Source organism: Elephas maximus, chromosome 3, assembly GCF_024166365.1.
Source record: "Elephas maximus indicus isolate mEleMax1 chromosome 3, mEleMax1 primary haplotype, whole genome shotgun sequence".
In the NCBI taxonomy this organism is placed as follows: Eukaryota; Metazoa; Chordata; class Mammalia; order Proboscidea; family Elephantidae; genus Elephas; species Elephas maximus.
In genome coordinates, this window is record NC_064821.1 from 45,837,242 (window position 1) to 45,855,884 (window position 18,643).

The window sequence follows — 18,643 nt, forward strand, 5'->3', positions numbered from 1 at the left end:
ATTTGTAAATTTTCACTTAAAGCACAATAAAAATTACATAAAAAAAAAAAAAGGAAGATGAGGTCAGAAGGCTAGATCATGGAGGGCCTTGTAGGTCCCAAGTCCTTCAAGGACTTTGGCTTTTGCCTGGAATTGGAGGAGTCACTAGAGGGCTTTAAGAAGAAAGGCAACATAAACTGACTTTCGCCTTAAAAGGAAGTGTGGAGAACAGACTTTCAAGTGGTCAAAGGTATAGCCAAAGGGTAGAGATCAGTTAGGATACTGTAGTAGTTCAGATGAAAGGCACAGTGAGGTCGTGGGAAAAGGTCAGATTCAGGATCTACTGTCAGAGCAGAGCTGAAATGATTCTTAGCTCTATTAGATTTGGAGTGTGGCAGTGTGATCAAGGATAACGTGGAGGTTTTTGGACAGAGAAAGATGGAGCTTTCATTTACTGAGTTGGAGAAAGATTGTGTATGTGTTTCTGAGGGAGGGTCAGGAGTTCTATTTTGGATATGTGACGTTTGAGATGTAATTAGAGATGCGAATAGAGTTTTGAAGAGGAAGCTGGATATTCTAGGTGGAGACTTATGGGAGAGGTCCCAGCTGGACCTCGTCTGTACATGGGCACATTTAAAGCAGAAAGCTGGAAAAAAAGCGTCGAACCCTACAGCATGCCTCCATTTAGACGCCTGGGAGACACGCAGCAATCAGCCAGGAAGATAAAGCCAGAGCCAAGAGAGTGGTGCCTTGGAATCCGTGAAGAAAGGCAGAAAGGAATGGTCAATCAAGTCAAACGCTGTGGAGATCAAGCAAGATGGTGACTAAGCATTACCCTCCGGACCTGCAGTGTGTGGGAGTAGGCCTCACTGACAACCCTGAGGAAAGCAGTTTCTGGGGAGGGCTGGGGGAGAAACCTGACTGGAGTAGGTTGAGAGAGAACTGAAAGACAGAAATAGGAAGGAGGAAATAGCTCTTGAAGAATAAAGCTCTAAAGGAAAGGAGAGAGGGGCTAGGAGGTGAGGAAGGGTCTGTGTACTGATGGAAACAATCTCTGATGTGGGATATAAGCACGTGAGAGGGGTGAGCACCTGGGGCGTGAGTGGAGAGGCTGGCAGTAGGGCTGTCTGCAGTGATGCCAGGGAAGGCAGAGGGCATGTCAGAGACACAGGGGGGCTGGCAGACATGCCAGCAGAAGCTCTGGCTTCCTCAGTGACTGCATGCGGGGCTTCTGCACACTCCTGGACATTTACTTACACACAAAAGACAGAGGCAACTACAGCTTAAGGAACAAAATTACAAAGCAAAGGCTACTTCAGCCTTCACTTAGGTTAAGCCCAGCTGAGTCAGAAGTTGCCAGGTATTCTTGGTCAAAAAGATCCCAGTTCAACTTACTTGACTTTGAGAGAAACACCCTGTGGGACGCCAACGCTAACAGCAGCACCTAACACACTATGCCTGGAGATCTTCCTCTCGGCTCCGTACTCCACCACTGTCCCAAAGAAGCCCGCCCTGTGAGAGCAGACAGGCAGTGAGGTAGGGGAAGGCTCCTCAATGTCTTTACCCCTCTCATTTACCATGGGCAACTGCCACTTAACCACACAGGCTGAGTTTCCATCCTTTCCTTCCCGCCACCCATAGGGAGGATTAGATTCATGACTGATGCTCTCAGTCAGCTAACAGAGCGAAGTTGGGACACCCTTGGGGCAGGGCTTCCATTAGCCTTTGAGCTCCTCAAGGACTGCAACCGTGTAGTAATTAAATCCCCACTGCCAGGCAATGGGAGGCACTCAAGAAACGTCACACAAGCAAAGAGATTAACATGAGAAGGCATCTTACACCAAATGGCTCTACTTGAAGAGAGATACATGAGCCCAGCGTGTGTCCATGTGAGCCAGGCCAGGACTTACTTCAGGGATCCCTTCACCCGAGTCTGGTCGTCATCCTGGAACTTGTGCTGATAGCTGATCAGTGCAAAGGAGTGCGGGATTCCAAGCTGAGGAGACAGTGGGTAGGCAGAGTGCATGGCCAATACTCTGGCCTCTCTGGGATGTGGGCAGCTGCCCTCCCCCTAGGGCTGTGTCTACCTCAGACGTGTCTTTAAGGCAGGGCCACAATCTGGCAGGCTCACCAATTGTGTAAAACATTGATCAATAGCCAATATTTAAAAACTGGGAGATTTTACATAGAAGTCCGGCTTTCTAAATTCTCATGACAAAGAAAATTTTGTACACTGAACTGATGTTCCTACGTGGAGGTGGTAGGCACGGCTGGCAGCAGCTGTCCGTCTGAGTAGGCTGGGGCTCCCATTCACCAGCTAGCCCGGCCCCCTCACTCATTTACAGCAGTGGCCCAGCCTCCATGGTGTCTGAGAGCATGATTCTGCTTTGGAGTTCCCTTTACCACCTTCCCAGTTGGAAGGTGTGACAATGGCATGTTGCTTCAGGGGCATCAGAATGCCACGGGAGCCCGAGACTGACTGCGTCTCAACGTTCAATGAACGCACAAGCTTCCAACAGATCACCCTGGGCATGCTGTCCTCAGTGAGTGCAGGACTGACAGGGGACACAGAGTGCTAGGGACTCTCCCGGTGAGTGCCGTCCTCACCTGCAGGGCCACAGTGAAGTGGCTAGTCTTGGTGTCCCGGACGATGCTTGTATTCATGGCTGACTGGATCCCCCATCGCCATTGTAGATAGCCCACAGTGTTCTTGTCCAGGTTCCGCGCGAGGACGGTGGTGAGGCCAGGCCGGATTCCCCGGGATGAGAACTGCAGGGCACAGTTTGTCGTAACAAAGCTAGAGGGGCACACAGATAAAGGGTCTTGGGTGACACCTGGCTCTCAGCTGTTCCTGGCCAAACTGTCTTCTCAGCCAGGCTCAGGACCTGCTGTCACTTCTGTTAATGGCTGCGTCAGCTCCCGGAAAGCAAAGGCAGGGGTCCCCCCGGTCCCCAACCACAGATGGCGATAGTGCCGAACCCCTCCAGTGAGCCTCCCTGCTAGTAATCTGCATCCGTCACCCCCTTCCCAGCTAACAACTAGCTAACATTAGCTAGAACCAGAGGCACCTGAACGTAAGCTTCCTGAGCCCCTGGATCCAAGCCTGTCGCACATCAGAACCATCAGGGAGGGTTTTAAAAGAATGGCCCAGGGCAGTGGTTCCCAAACTTTGCCTCCTACTGGAATCACCCAGGTAACCTAAAAAATACTGACTCCCACCCCCAGGCACTGCGATTTAATGAGTCTGGGGGTTTACGTGGGCTCGCATTTTCGAAGTTCACTAGGGGATTCTAACGTGCAGCAGTTTGAGAACCACTCACCAGAGCCCACCCCCGGACCTATTAGATCAGAATTTCTGGGTGGAGACTGAGACATCAGTACATCTTAAAAAAACAGCAACAAAAAACCCTGCCAATTGTCCGGCTGGGTACTATTGACTGAGTGCCTTGAAAAGCTAGGACAGCAAACCAGCTCCCTGTGAAGGCATCTCAAGTCTGTTTCCAAGGGAGTGCAGCACCACCTTCTGGTTAAAAAGGGAAACGTACTTCATTTCAATATTACACTCTACTTCTGGTGTTGAAAGGTAAATAGGTAGCCAGCATTAACTAACTTGCCCCAGTGCCAGGCAGTTCTGCCTCTTTCCCTCCTTTCTAGGCTCTGGGGGAGATGGTTTTTTCGTTAAAAAAAGAAAAAAAGAAAAGAAAACTTTTGATCATTATCACGCCTTTAGTCGCAGACCTCCAGGAGCATCCCACGACCAAATGAATTAAGGCCAAACCCCTTCCTCTCCACAGGGCTCCCAACTCAACGATTTCTCTCATTTATCTCATACCTGCTACCTTTCTTTGCTTAAGGCACACTGGGGTCAGGGGAGGCAGGCAGGCAGAAGAGATCAAAGTCACCTCTAGAATTTCAAGGTCACACGGCAGGGTATAATTTAAAAGATCAAAATATAAACAATGAGATCCCTGTTTTATTATAAACGAAGATTTAGTATTTTTTATCTGGCACTGTTCAAAGACAGAAGCCTTGCCTCAGGTGGGGAGATCGACATGGTGGTCAGTGGACCAAAAATACCACGGTAATGCTGCCTGAACGAACCATCCCACCGGGCTGCCTGCCTCCCCCCGGCACTGATCCTATGCTCACCAAGCAACCTTCTGATCACCAGTTTGGCTGAAAATCACTTGACTGTAGAGATATAGAGCTCTGAATAGCAGACACACCTAGTCTGGCTACGCTAAGTTATTAAACTGGCATTCTTGTTTACAAAGCATCCCCCTTGTCCATAGATCTGCGTTCACAAGTCTGATAATGTACCATGACAAGTTCAACCTCCCAACCTGCAAAAGCCCGAGACCCATGGTGACTCTCAATGGACAGACACTTTATAAGGCTCAACAAGAACAAAGTGTCTCCTAAACGTGACCGATCTTATCAGTCACTTGGGATGCTTGATAGAACAACTCCAGATCCCAGGCCTCTCACTCACAGGCCTGATGCGGTTAGTAGGGCAGGTGCAGGGGACCTGTTCTGTTAGCATCAGAGGTGACAAGTCTAAGCAGACAAGATCAGAAAATACCACTTTATATTATATCATCTCAATTTCTTGTTAGAAGTTTAAATCTCTGTCCCATTCCTAGACCTACTGGGTCCAGGCCCCTAAGCAAGGCCTTGAGAAGCTGTGTTCTTGCCAGCGCCCAGGTGATCACACCGACACCAGGGATGTCTATAGCGCACCTGCCCATCTTGTGTCCTCTGCCCAGAAAAACCTTTACAAGCCTATCTTCACCTGTCCTTCAGAAGCCTCCCAAATGGGTGTCCTGGTCCTCCTGCGTTTTCCCTGACAATAGTCACCTTACTCTCCTTATGTCGGGTGGCCTGTGGACTTGCCTTTGCTTACCACTCCATGTCTTATGGACAGAACTATGAGCCTGGAGGGCAGGGGCGGGTCTGTCCCACCTTGCAAAGCCTGCCAGACATACAGGCGTCTGTTCAATTGGAAAGGAAATCATTTTTTTCTCCAACATATACCCCATCCCAGGACTCTGCTAGCTACATTTTTTTTTTCCCCAGAAGAAAGAGGTTTTATTTTACCGTCCACCTAATTCTTTTGTCTGAGCTCACACAGAACCCTGTAATGGGGAATAAGGATGTCTCTATGTTCTAGAACGGACAGTGGTGCAGTTCTGGGAGCGTGACATCACTACAGGAGCCAAGGTGGAGGGACGCAGAGGCTGCGGGGTTCAAAGCCCCAGTGTATCGGATCATCATGCAGTAGGACAAGTTGCTTCATGCTTTACATAGGTCCCTTTTTAAGAACTTAAAACAGAAGGCCACATTCTCTGGGACAAAGAAATGATTTATAAGTCAAGCAATATCCGAGCACCGATAACCAACTTCCCCATGAAGACACTTTCCCTCGTGGTCCTCCTGGTCACCGTGAGACAAGCAGGACAGGAGTGTCTGCCCCACGATGAGGAAACTGTGGGTCAGAGGTGGGAGCCTGGCCCAGGGGAGGCACAGGACTCCAGATCCCCTCCTATCCTGTGCATACCCTCCCCGTGCCCCAGCTTCCTGCCAGCTGCAGGTCTGCCCTCAGGGTACACAGTGACCTGGTAAGGTAGAGCCTGTAACTAAAACCACCTTGACGAACATAACACACGGAGTCCCGCTCTCCTAAATCAACCAACTATCAGAGTGGATCTCTCTCTCATATTTACCATCTTGGCGTGAGATTACGGAAGAGCTTTAGACCGAATAAAGGCCCCTGTAGATCTCCAGCTCCAAATTCTAACTGTTTGGAAAAAGAAAAAGAGACAGTATTAATGGTGTTTTCACTTCACAGCAGCAACCCAGGCCCCAGGTCTGTGCCTGGTTTAATTCAATGCCACTGGCCTGGCCAGACTCTTTAAGTCGGGGGAGGGAGGGGAGGATCCTTCGTATCTCATCTTAACCCTTGCCTAGAGGAGCTGCCTATTTCTACAAATGTAAAGGAAGCCCAGGATTCAGTGATGCAGGTCTCAGAAAGGAGCCCCTCCACAGAAAACACTGCTCGCCCACTCCACTCTCCCAGCCTGGGGCACCCCTGGCTGCCCACTCAGGGCTCCGGCCAGAAAAGGAGGCTCTGGCGCCCGGGCCCCGCCCTGCAGAAGAACTGCCATAGGCAGAGGGCTGGCTGCGGTCAGGCACGCTGGCTTCACTGCATTTCCATTCTGCTTTGCTTCCCCAGCTGCCGGTCTCACAGGTGACTGGAGATGGCTCTCTGGGGTCTGGTGCTGAAGTCCATCAGCAGTTCTGCATGCGTGCAGCCTTGGGGTCTGCAGCCAGCTTGGCTGCCTCATTTACTAGGCTGGGTGACTTTCAAGGCAATGCTTCAAAGTTAATTTGACCCAGCTCAACGTGCTTGGCAGAGCTGGCTGAATGACCACCAGTCACTGGACCAGAATGCAGAAACCTGCCCCAGCCTTGGGGTTGTGCAGGGAAAGGGCTCAGCTCACAGGCTTTTGCTTAAAGGCAACAGACAAGAGTTTCTCGAGGTTGGCTTTCTGAAAGTTAGGGTTTCAAGGGAAATCTTGTGTTCCCATCCTAACCTCAAATTGTATGGCAGGCTGAGAGGACTCATCAGATATGAGGAATATTTTTTCTTGGGGTCAGTTAGTTTATGGAAGTTTGGCCCTTAGAGTCCTGTTACACATTGATGTGGCTGCCCTCATCATTTTGTGGGCTAGCTCTTAGAGTCTAAGTATTCAGAACCAGGCTTTACAAGGAATGACGACACAGCTCTGCCAGGGAGCATGCTTACCTCTCCCCACCCCTTGGCAGAAGTGACCCGTCGGAGCGCAAAGTTAATGGAGCCCCCTCCATTCCCATTCTGGGTCGAGAGGTTTCCAGAGAGAATGGCTGTGTCTGTAGCCGTCAAGGGTGCCTAGAAAACGGTATCTGCTGGTAATAAATGGATCAAAGCAACAAGAGCTCCAACAATAGTAGTCTAATAAATGCATCGTCAGTACAAGGCCCAACAGACGACTCCACAGTTCAGAAGAGTGCAGGGACGCCTAATTGCCTGAACTGCTTTATTTTTCTCTCATTTTGCTCATCTGAACTGCATGTGGCTGCTAAAGCAGTATGTTTTATAAAAGTTTTGTGGGAAAACTTCAAAAAAACAGAGGGAAATTATGGGGCTAAATGCTGGGTCTGAGTGCCCCCAATGGCATTAGATGCCCAGGGACTCTGCCAGGTGTCTCCCCACTGTGGGATGTCTGGGCCTCTCCAGACCTTGCTGGCATCCAGGGCGAGTGAAGGGATGGAAGACCTTGCTGCGGCTGTATTAGCTGACTCTGGGAGCTGCAAGAGGCAGGCAAGTGTCCCCAAATTAGGACTCCATGTTCTACTTGATATATTTGAGAACAAATACATGAGCGGAGGAGGCAGAGATGTACTGTGACACTCAGCAGAATGGCCTGACATCCCCACAGCCAACTAATGGGCAGAAAGATGACATTTTGGTGATGCCAGGGCTCAGGAAGCAGAGATGCTACAGCTTTTCAGCACACAACAGAGTGGGCTTAAAACTAAAAGCACTACCTACAATTATCCACATAGCTCTTCGTTCCCTCCCAAAATCACCATGACCTTGGGCTTCTACTTCTCCTAGACCATTAGCACTTGTGGAACCTGGGAGCTAAGTGCCCCCCTGCTCCTCGCACCCCGCCCCGTCCCCGCCCTCATGTTGGCTATCGTATCAGAAAGCAGCAACAAACCAGTCAGTGACCTCATTTTCTTTCTTTCTTTTCTTTTAAGTTGCTAATTGCATCCTTTGATAAATAAAGATGAGAAACCCGAGCAGGCTCCCTCGTTCCAGCTGCTGGTGGGCTGTGCCTCATTAACTCCATTCGATGGACTCAGAGAGGTGTTTGTGTACGTTACCTCGATGGACTGGGAGATGTGCATTTTGTTAATTTCAATCTGCGGAAAGCCACTTCCTGAGACATCTTCATATTCCTCCTCATAACGATCAAAAAGGTCAGTGGCATCTACTCCAACGCTGATGGTTCCCTGGGGGAGAAAAGCAAGCAGTCAGCATGAAGGGGCGGTATGTGTACAGTGCAAGACAATAATAAATACTACGGTTAAAAAGCCATCATTGCGTAATTACACAAGGCATCTGACTTCATGGTTCACCGGGCTCAGGTAGGACATTCCGTGATGAAGCCACAAAGCATTCCGTGATGAAGCCACAAAGCATTCCGTGATGAAGCCACAAAGCATGAGAGTCACAGTTCGAAGCCAAGCTGCAGAGCACCGTAGTCTCAAAGCTAGAAAGGCCCCTTTGACGCAGGGAACCAGTCATTTCTACAGGGGAATGACACGCCAAAGACAAGTGAGAAAAAGAAATCTACGCGACCCGATTTTCAGGAGCGAGGGGATCCATGTCATGACTCTAAGCAGATCCTCTCTGGATTTCACCCACAAATGCACACAGCCACCTAGAAACTATCTACATGGATGCAACATTTTTCTCTAAAAATGCTCACACCACAAAGCTACCCTATAACTCTTTAAAAACAGAAAAAAAAAAAAAAAACCCAAACTCTAAAGATACAGAAGTGCAAACAAAACAAAATTACAAACAAGCAGGGGATTTAAAAATTGCTCCACCTTCTAAAATTAATTTGAGAATTAAGTTATGGGAAACAGAATACCCTATTCTCTCAAGAAATGGTAAACTGAAATTTTGCTGACCAATAAAATGCTCTTTACTCAAGCAATCACATTTATCATTTTCTTATATTCCAAAGACTTTTCAAATGGGCATGTATCTTAAACCAATACGTGAAAACATGACCACACATACCCACATTTTCATTAAATTCTCTACGACCCACTTTTTAAAACGACTTTGTGGGAAGTTTAGTTTACATATAACACACTCACCCACTTGAAGTGTACAACTCAATGAGTTTGGACAGATGTATACACTTGTGAAACTACCTCTGAAGTCAAGAAACAGAACATTTCTATCACCTCAAGAGTAGCTTGGGGGTTTGTCTTTCGTTTCTTTTTTTAAATAATATTTTATTGTGTTTTCAGCGAAGGTTTATACAGCAGTTTAGGTTACCATTCAACAATTCTACACAAGTTGTCCAGTGACATTGGTTATACTCTTTACAATGCGTGAATATTCTCATTATTTCTGTCCTGGTTGTTCCGTTTCCATTAATCTAGTTTCCCTGCCCCCTTATATTCTCATCCTTGTTTTAAAGCAATTATTGACCACCTGGTTTCATATAAGTGATTTTCAAAAGGAGCACAGCACTTAGAGTTGATATTCGTTATTTTTTGAGCCAATTTTCTATTTAGCTACAAGGTGACCTCAGGGGCTAGTTTCGGTTCAAGGTCTGAAGAGTATCTCAGGGCAATAGTCCCAGGGAGTCCTACAGTCTCAACCAGTTCAGAAGTCTGATTTTTTTTTAAGGCATTTGAGGTTCTGTTCCACATTTTCTTCCCATTCTATCAAGGTCCAGATATGTGGCCCTGATTAGAACGGTAAGTAGTGGTAGCTGGGCACCATGTCTTTTAATTTTAAAAGGAGTAGTCAAGGAAGGCCTGCCTGAGGAGAAGACAGGCGAACAAAGACCTTGTGGACATCTGGTGGGGTGGTGAGGAGGCCTTTGGGGCTGGGGCAGAGGGAAGAAAACATGACAGACAAGAAAGCTAGAGGGGTGGGTGGGTGGTCATATATAGCATTATCGGCAGGATTTATCTGGGATAATACCATTTTAATAACCCTGTTGTCCTGGTTGGCTTAGCAATTATCCCAGATTTTTCATTTTTTAGCAAAATATTATTATCAGTAGTTGCATTAAACCAGGAAGCCTGGATGGGTTTGGTAGATGGACCTTCACTTTGTACCTCTTAGCATCTGCATGGTCTCATCTCAGTGTGTGTGAGATGCATGTGATTAAATCTGAAAGATGACCAGTGAGCGATACGCCGGCACTGTTCTTCCATCTCTCTCCAGGTGAAATGTGAATAACTGTAAGTGGCACCTGCATTTCTAGTACCAGCATGCAAGTCTCTCGCTGATACAATGGCTAAGAACAGTGAATTCCTTTCAGTCTCAGTGGTGGCAGCGGAAGTACAGATGTTGCCACCCGCTGTCCATCTGGTGGTTCAGGCAGCTGGCCAGTGCCTCGGCCTCTAAGATCAACGGAGCTGTCAGGGCTTAAGTCAGCCATGTCCCTGGGAAACTCTAGGTGTATGTGAGACACGTGTGGAAGACAGAGGTGGGATAGTCCGACAGTAGAACGCAGTAGTTTGCACACTCCTGCCACAGTGGTTTTTGTCATCTATTGAATGGTAGAAATCAGAGGTGGTATACTTTTTCTGTAAATGGCCATAATAAAAATTTCAGGCTTTGTGTGGGCCATCTCTGTCACAGCCACTCCCCTCTGCTGTTGTAGTATGAAAGCAGCCAAAGACAACAGTAAATTAATGGATGTGGGTGTGTGTCAATGAAACTTTCTTCATGGACACTGAAATCTGAATTTTAGATAATTTTCATGTCTTACAAAATATTATTTTTCTTTTGACCCTCCCTGACCATTTAAAAATGTAAAAGGCATTCTTAGCTCACAGGCTATACAAAAACAAGCAGCACGCTCAATCTGGCCCACAGACTAGTCTGCCAACTCCTGATATAAATTTATGACAATTTTTTTATTGCTTGGCAGTGCTTGCTTTATTTTGCAGTAAACCCTTTAAGCAGAAATGAGATTGAACATAGTGTATGTTTAATGAAAAAATTAAGTACTAAATTTCCATTTTCTCAGAAAGTTGACGATAAACTTACAACTTGCCTGAAATGTTTTCAACACTGACCATCCATAGTGCTAACTCCAATCACATGAGAATTAAAAACCTCAGATCTGCTAAAGAATTAGCATCTTCTTCAAGTGTCAGTAGTTCTTTTAAGAAGACTGTGTCCCAAAATGAGGCTGTAGCTGCAGAAAGTGTATTTGCATATAACTCTGTGAAACATGACTTTTCATTTAGATCAAATAACCATTCTTCTAAATTAATTTTGCTCACTTTCAAGTCCAAGGCTTTTCATGCATAAGTGAAAGACAGTGCAATAGCTGTTTACGTGCTGGCTCTATTGGCAGAAGGACTTCACGACTGCCAACAATGCCAGCTTTATACAGTGTTGTCAGATGTTTTGAACAGAAAATCAGTTAAGTTATTCTTAATTGCTTGATTTCTGTTGAAGGTGAAACGCTGACATTATAAACGCTCCTGTAAATTCAGGTAAAAAGTTAGACACTCAATGTTAAACTGTTTTTGTGGTGACATTCAAAGACCAATTTTGGTATAGTGTCATGGCAAAAAACAAAAAAATTCCTCCCCTCAACTTATTAAACCAAGAAACCCATGGAGCAGAAATATTCTAAGGATTAGTTGTGATACACACATAATGCGTAAATGTGTCAAAACAAGCTGTGATGTGATACTTATGAAAAAAGTTGTAGTTGTCCAAATTTACAAATACTTTCCTATAGTCACAGAGCAACTGAATAAATTTGTATGATGAAATGGATGCTGAACAACAAAAAAGTATTACAGTAAATTTAAAATTGCATGTTAGAAATCTACTTTTTAAATCAATCTCAGGGTCTTGTAATGGTTATTGGGCTTTTTCGTAAGTTTTCTAAATTTTGGCTGTACTTTGTTCATAATCAACTGGAAATTTAGCAAATGGAGCACAAAGCAAACAAGGAGGGCTTCGCTCTTGGCCGTGTCTAACACTAGCCCTCGCTCTTCGCTTCTGCCCTGCTCAGGAAAATGTTACAGCTCTGTCTGTCTCCTGGGTCTAGGAGGTTCTCAGTGCAGAGGACCTGGGTCCAAAGGATGAGGTCTGCTCCAGATTCTTCTTCTAGATGGTAGTGAGGCCCCTCTCAGCCTCTGTGAGATTGGCTCTTTTAAGCCTACTGAGATGGCAAAACTGACCAATCCCCTTGGTAGGCCACAGGCACCTTATTTGTACAGTCGTTGGCCAATCTCTGTAAGGGTTTTATACACCTTATTTGCATAGTCTCGGGCAATCATTTTGTGGGAGTTAAGAGGCCATGACTAGAAAAGACATACAAAAACAATTCACTGCATTGCAACCTCATACTGACAATCAACTAGTTTACCAGAGGATATAGCAACCTTTAAAAGTTTAAAAATATTGCACAAGTCATCACATTTTCAACTATTGTAGTATTTCTTTATAACCCACTGCCATCGAGTTGATTCCGACTCATAGCAACCCTTTAGGACAGAGGAGAACTGCCCTACAATAATGAGGAATCTCAATGAGCTGGAGGCTTCTAAGACTCCACAGCATCTGGTGTTGACCCAAGTCTATGGAAAATGACTGAATCAGAACAGCGTGAGCTGAGCAGAAACGTTAGGCTCGAGTGCCAACCACACTTGATGAAATTAAAAATAAAACTGCCCCAGACAAGGGCTGATCAAGTGATTTTGAGTTTACAAGGTCATTTCTTAATATTTTAGAGAGTGGCTCAGATACCTGTTCTCCCTCCTTCTCAAGGAAATAACCTCTTGAAAATGTACTGCTCAAAGCACGAGAACTAGGTGGATTTCTACTCTACGTGCCAAAGAGGAGTTTGGCTGCAACTTATAATTCATTTCTACTTTTTAGATATTATACAATAGGAAGTCAAAAGTTTGAGAGGAATGAAAGATCTGAATTTTGACAAAAGATATAAAGCAAAAGGACAAACAGAAATCAAACTGGATAAATCAAATAGGTTACATTTTTCAACAACTTCTAACTGAACATGGAGGTTCATGTCCTATTATTATCAAATTATTATTGAGTTAGAATTACATTTTTTTCAAATAAAAGTAACCTCTGCTTTCAAGTCTAAGTCACAAAAATTTTAAAGCATTTTGTTTATTTCTTCTGCTATTAGTCCATCTCATATTCTTCTTCTAGAGCAGGGTTCAGCAAACTTTGTGTAAAGGGCTACATAGTAAATATCTTAGGTGTTGTGGGCAAGCACTGTTGACACCCTTCAACTCTGTCACTGTAGCACAAAAGCTGTTATACATAACATGTAAATGAATGAGTGTTATGATGTTCCAATAAAGCTTTATTCATGGACACTGAAATTTGAGTTTCACATAATTTTCATGTGTCACAAAATTGTCTTCTTTATGTGTGTTAAAAACCATTTGAAAATATAAAAAATATTTCCAGTTCATAGGCCGTATAAAGACAGGCAGAAGTCTGCCTGTCCTAAGTACCTAATTCTGCTATCTATTAGCGTGTGAAAACTGGGAACAATAATGACAAGATATATATGTTGTTGTTGTTGTCCTTTATACATAAGAATGATACTACTGAAAATTATCAGGGCGACATCCAGCAGCTACAAATTCTCAACTGAGCCCTTTGTGACTCTTCTGGAGCTACAAGATTTAATCTATAGCAGGAAACAGTTTTGTTTTTCCCTGTACTAAAACTAACAGGACTCCCTGGGAACCATGCCTCACAGTTTCTTAGTATAACCAATCAGGGCAGAGTAATAAGAGTATACACAAAATTGTTTATACTCATACTTAGTTTATACTTAGTTTCTCAAGTTTAGAACTACTCAATAAAAATCACAAATTTGATAAAACTCAAATGTTTTAAGGAACCAAATTACATGAAAGGAAGCAGCTGAAGAGATCACCTTTTAGGCATTTATTCCAGCCCATAAACTACAGCCCCACTGGGTCACTATCCCCTTGAACTACCAAATGCTCCATTCATAAATCAGCCCTTCTTAAGCACCTTAAAAGGGCCTGAGGGCCAGGAAGAAGCCCACCTGTGGGCATGGCTAAGAAGAGGCTGTCCTGATGGAAGAACTGTATCCTGAGTCGTCCCTGATCCTGAATTGTAACCTGTTACCTCCCTAAGAGGAAGCCCTGGTGGCGTAGTCGTTAAGTGCTACAGCTGCTAACCAAAAGGTCAGCAGTTTGAATCCGCCAGGCACTCCTTGGAAACTCTATGGGGCAGTTCTACTCTCTCCTATAGAGTCGCTATGAGTTGGAATCAACTCAACGGCAGTTGGAGTGGGTACTTCCCTAAGAAGCCCCGTAACTGTGAGTATGGTCTGTGAGTTCTGCGTGGCCACTGCAACAAATTCTCAAACCCAGCAGAGAAGTAGAGAGTGCTGTGGGAGGGACGGCTGGTATCAGAATTGGTAAAAAGGTTGGAGGGTGGAAGCATGTCTGACCCATTTTTTTTACAGTAACTGACTCAACAGAGAGGAGAGAGTAAAATCCAAGTGTCTGTCAGCTCAGGAACTAGAGGGACCAGGTTCCCAGGAGTCACTGTGTTATGGATTGAATTGTGTTCTCCAAAAATATATGTTGTAAATCTGAATCCCTACACCTATGGATGTAATCCCATTTTGGCATAGGGTTTCCTTTGTTAAGTTAATGAGGCCATATCAGTATAGGGTGTTTTCAGTCAATCACTTTTGGGATATAAGAGATTAGGTACAGACACAAGAAGCACAAATAGGGTAAAGACAGATGCCACACCAAGATCTCCAAGGAAACCTGAGAACACTTGAGAAGCTGAGAGAGGATTTCCCCTCAGAGCAGACTGAGAGAGCCTTCCCTTAGAACCAATGCCCTGAAATTGGACTTATCGCCTAACAGAAAATAGATTTCTGTTTATTAAAGCCACCCACTTGTGGTATTTGTTACAGCAGCAGAGGAAACTAAGACACACTGGGAGGGAGGGTAGCGAGACCTGGATCCCTGCCTGCTCACCAAGGAGCCAAATGACAGAGTTTTATTCCTTGGAGAACTTAAACGAGGGTATTCTGGGCACAGCTGGGGAGCACTGGAAACGGGTGAAGTGACGCTTACACACTGAATGTGGTTTCCCTAAAGTCCTGCCCCCATTCAGCAAGACTGCTGGCAGCCAGACAGGAGACCGGAAGCTTCCTCTCAAAAGAAAACGTTGAACCTTTGAGGAGTCTCTACCTCAACACCTTTGAGTTATCAGCCCACCAGTTGACAAGCTCTGCCAGGTACAGTGTCCAATCAGCCTTGAGGCCTCACTCTTTATGAGCAGACAGCCAAGGGTGATCAGACACTTGAGGAAAACTTCCAACATGAAAGTCTGAAATTAAGATTAAAAAGGAACCAAGAATGCCAAAGAAAACACCAGAAAATCTTTACGTAAAATCCGTATAAAAATAAGAGACACTGCATTAATAATAATAATATTATTATTAATAATGATTATTAATATTATTATTATTATTAATGATTTCCTTTACGAATGCTTACTATGTGCCAGGAACTCTCCTAAGTGTTTGATACATACTACTCTGTTTAATCCTGTCGGCAACATGAGGTAGGTATTATTATCTCCATTTTACAGATGAAAAAACTGAGGAACAGACAGGTGAAGTACCTTGCCCAAGGTCACTCAGCTGATTGGTAGCAGAGACAGGATTTGACCCAGTTTGACCCATCTAACTCTAATTCAACTTCTGGTGAATTAGGAAAAGCACAACAAATTAGAGAATAAGAAAACTCTTGGAAATTAAAAATATTATAGCAGAAGAAGTTTTAAATCAACACAATGTTGGAAAATAAGTTAGAAAATAGAACTAAATGAAAAATTTGCAAAAGAGAGGGGGGAAAAAAAGAAAATTAGAAGACTAGTCTGAAGGCTCCAACATGAGAATAAAAGGAATCTGAAAAAAGAGAAAGGAAGGGAAAATATCAAAGAAATAATAAGAGAAAACTTCCCAGAAACAACTCAGTTTTCCAGGTGTGATGGGCCCACTAAAGAGTCAATACAATCAATGAAGGACAAAGCTTGCACCAAGGTACACAATCATAACACTTCCAAGGCTTCGAACTGGTTTATTTATGGCCTATGAAACGAAACCAGAACAGACCAGAATTTTTAAAATCTGGGTGCTCAGGAATGAGAAAAATTACTGGCTGCAGCCCTGAACCGGGAGATTTGGAAGAGGCGTAGTGAGCCCTTTCAAGAGCCTGGTATGTGATACTGGGTTATTGGCAGAACTGTGCAGAGTAACACACATTCAAAGGGATGTGGTCAGCTGCCATCTTTGATTAGGGCAGTGCCATTTCTGGTTCTGCTCAAAATTCTACAGGCAAGAGACTTGGAGCTATGCAATGTGTATGCTGCCCGTTTTCTAAGAGAGAGATTAGATTGCTGGCAGGGTTTCATGCCTTAATTTTTCCCGTTCTGGTTTACCCAAATTGTAAAAATTCAGGTCTGTTTCAGTTTTGCTTCCTTCGCCATGACTGAACTGGGAAGAAACCGGTTCGAAGTCCTGGATATTTCAGAACACCAGGGAAAAAGATCCTAAAAGTTTTCTGAGATGGAAAAAGAAGATCGCACACAAATAATCAGGAACAGAAATCAGTTTTCTCAACAGCAACACTGGAAGCTAGAAGACAATGGAATAACACCTCACAATTACTGGAGGAGACAATTTCTAAATTCGAATTAGTCAAATAAGTAGGCTGAATTACATGAAACCGTCATTTTTGGGGGGTCTAAAACAGATAAAATCAATGAATCCTGATATTAAATATAAAGATAACAATCAAGACATCTTGAGCCATGCCAAGTCTCAATATTTTACCTCTGGAAATCAATTCAGCAATATTTATCAAGGCTAAACATTTGTATATCTTCTTGTTGTTAGCTGCTGTCCAATCAGCTTTGACTTAAAGCGACGCTAGGTACAACAGAAACACTGTCTGGTCCCGTGCCATCCTCACAATCTTTGCTATGTTTGAGCCTACCGTTGCAGCCACTGGGTCAGTCTATCTCATTGAGGGTCTTCCTCTTTTTTGCTGACTCTCTACCAAGCATAGTGTCATTCTCCAAGGACTGGTCCCTCCTGATAACACGTCGAAAGTACATGAGACGAACTCTTCCCAACCTTGGCTTCTAATGAGCATTCATTCTCGTTGTACTTCTTCCAAGACAGATTTGTTCATTCTTCTGGCACTCTATGGTATATTCAAGATTCTTTGCCAACACCTCAATTCAAAGGTGTCAATTCTTCTTTAGTCTTCCGAGTCAGAATCGACTAAACGGCACTGGGTTTTTTAAATTCATTGTCCAGCTTTCACATGCATATAAGGCAACTGAAAATACCATGGCTTGGGTTAGGGGTACCTTAGTCTTCAAGGTGACATCTTTGCCTTTTAACACTTTAAAGAGATCTCTTGCAGCAGATTTGCCTAATGCAATGTGTCTTTTGACTTCTTGACTGCTGCTTCCATGGGTGTTGATTGTGGGTCCAAGTAAAATGAAATCCTTGACAACTTCAATCTTTTCTGTTTATCATGATGTTGCTCATTGGTCCATTTGTGAGGATTTTTGTTTCCTTTATGTTGAGGTGTAATCTATACTGAAGGCTGTGGTCTTTGATTTTCATCAGTAGGTGCTTGAAGTCCTCTTCACTTTCAGCAAGCAAGGTTGTGTCATCTGCATAGTGCAGGTTGTTAATGAGTCTTCCTCCAATCCTGATCCCATTATTCTTTTTCATATGGTTCAGCATCTTGGATTATTTGCTCAGCATACAGACTAAATAGGTATGGTGAAAGGTTACTACCCTGACGTACACCTTTCCTGACTTTAAACTGCGCAATATCCCCTTTTTCTGTTCAAACGACTACCTCTTGATCTATGTACAGGTTCCTCAAGAGCACAATTAAGTGTTCTGGAATTCCTATTCTTTGCAACGTTATCCATAATTTGTTATGATCCACAGTCAAATGCCTTTGCATAGTCAATAAAACACAAGTCAACATCTTTCTTGTATTCTCTGCTTTCATCCAGGATCCATTTGACATCAGCAATGATATCCCTTGTTCCACATCCTCTTCTGAGTCCAGCCTGAATTTCTGGCAGTTCCCTGTTGACATACTGCTGCAGCCGCTTTTGGATGATCTTCAGCAAAATTTTACTTGTGTGTGATACTAATGATATCGTTTGATAATTTCCCCATTTGGCTGGATCACCTTTCTTGGGAATAAGCGTAAATATGGATCTCTTCCAGTCGGTTGGCCAGGTTGCTGTCTTCCAAATTTTTTGCATTGACAAGTGGTAGTTGCATATCTTATGACCAGCAATCTCATATCCAGGTGTGTGTGGTATATGGGTATATACAGAAACACACACACCTAGGAGATAGTCTTGCATACATGCACCAGGAAATACGCACAAGAATGTTCAAAGCAGCTATGTTCAAAATAGCAAAAACCTGGAAACAATCTAAATACCCACTGGCAGGAGAAGGGATAAATTGAGGAACCTGTATGCAGTAGTGAAAACGAAAGAATCATAGCTTCACGGAATAGGCAGAATTTTGGAAGACTATGAGGGATGGGGAGAAAGCACGTCCTAGGAGTTTATGTTTATATATACACACACACACACACACACACATACCAGAAGGACCTTGGAGAAGGACATCATGCTTGGTAAAGTACAGGGTTAGTAGAAAAGAGGAAGACCCTCAACAAGATGGGCTGACACAGTGGCTGCAACAATGGGTTCAAGCATAACAATGATCGTGAGCATGGCGAAGGA

At 44.2% G+C, this 18,643-nt stretch overlaps 1 protein-coding gene across 1 annotated transcript in view; it reads right to left on the bottom strand.

Annotated features, from left to right (window-relative positions):
• Positions 1 to 18,643, bottom strand: part of DNAJC11 (DnaJ heat shock protein family (Hsp40) member C11) — a 77,942-nt gene that overhangs the window by 14,736 nt on the left and 44,563 nt on the right. The window contains exons 5-10 of the mRNA XM_049877780.1: positions 7,909 to 8,037; positions 6,785 to 6,907; positions 5,703 to 5,776; positions 2,587 to 2,776; positions 1,890 to 1,975; positions 1,375 to 1,491 (exon numbers count right to left, since the gene is read on the bottom strand). Coding sequence (XP_049733737.1) covers positions 1,375 to 1,491; positions 1,890 to 1,975; positions 2,587 to 2,776; positions 5,703 to 5,776; positions 6,785 to 6,907; positions 7,909 to 8,037 — 719 coding nt within the window. The remainder of the gene's footprint in view (positions 1 to 1,374; positions 1,492 to 1,889; positions 1,976 to 2,586; positions 2,777 to 5,702; positions 5,777 to 6,784; positions 6,908 to 7,908; positions 8,038 to 18,643) is intronic.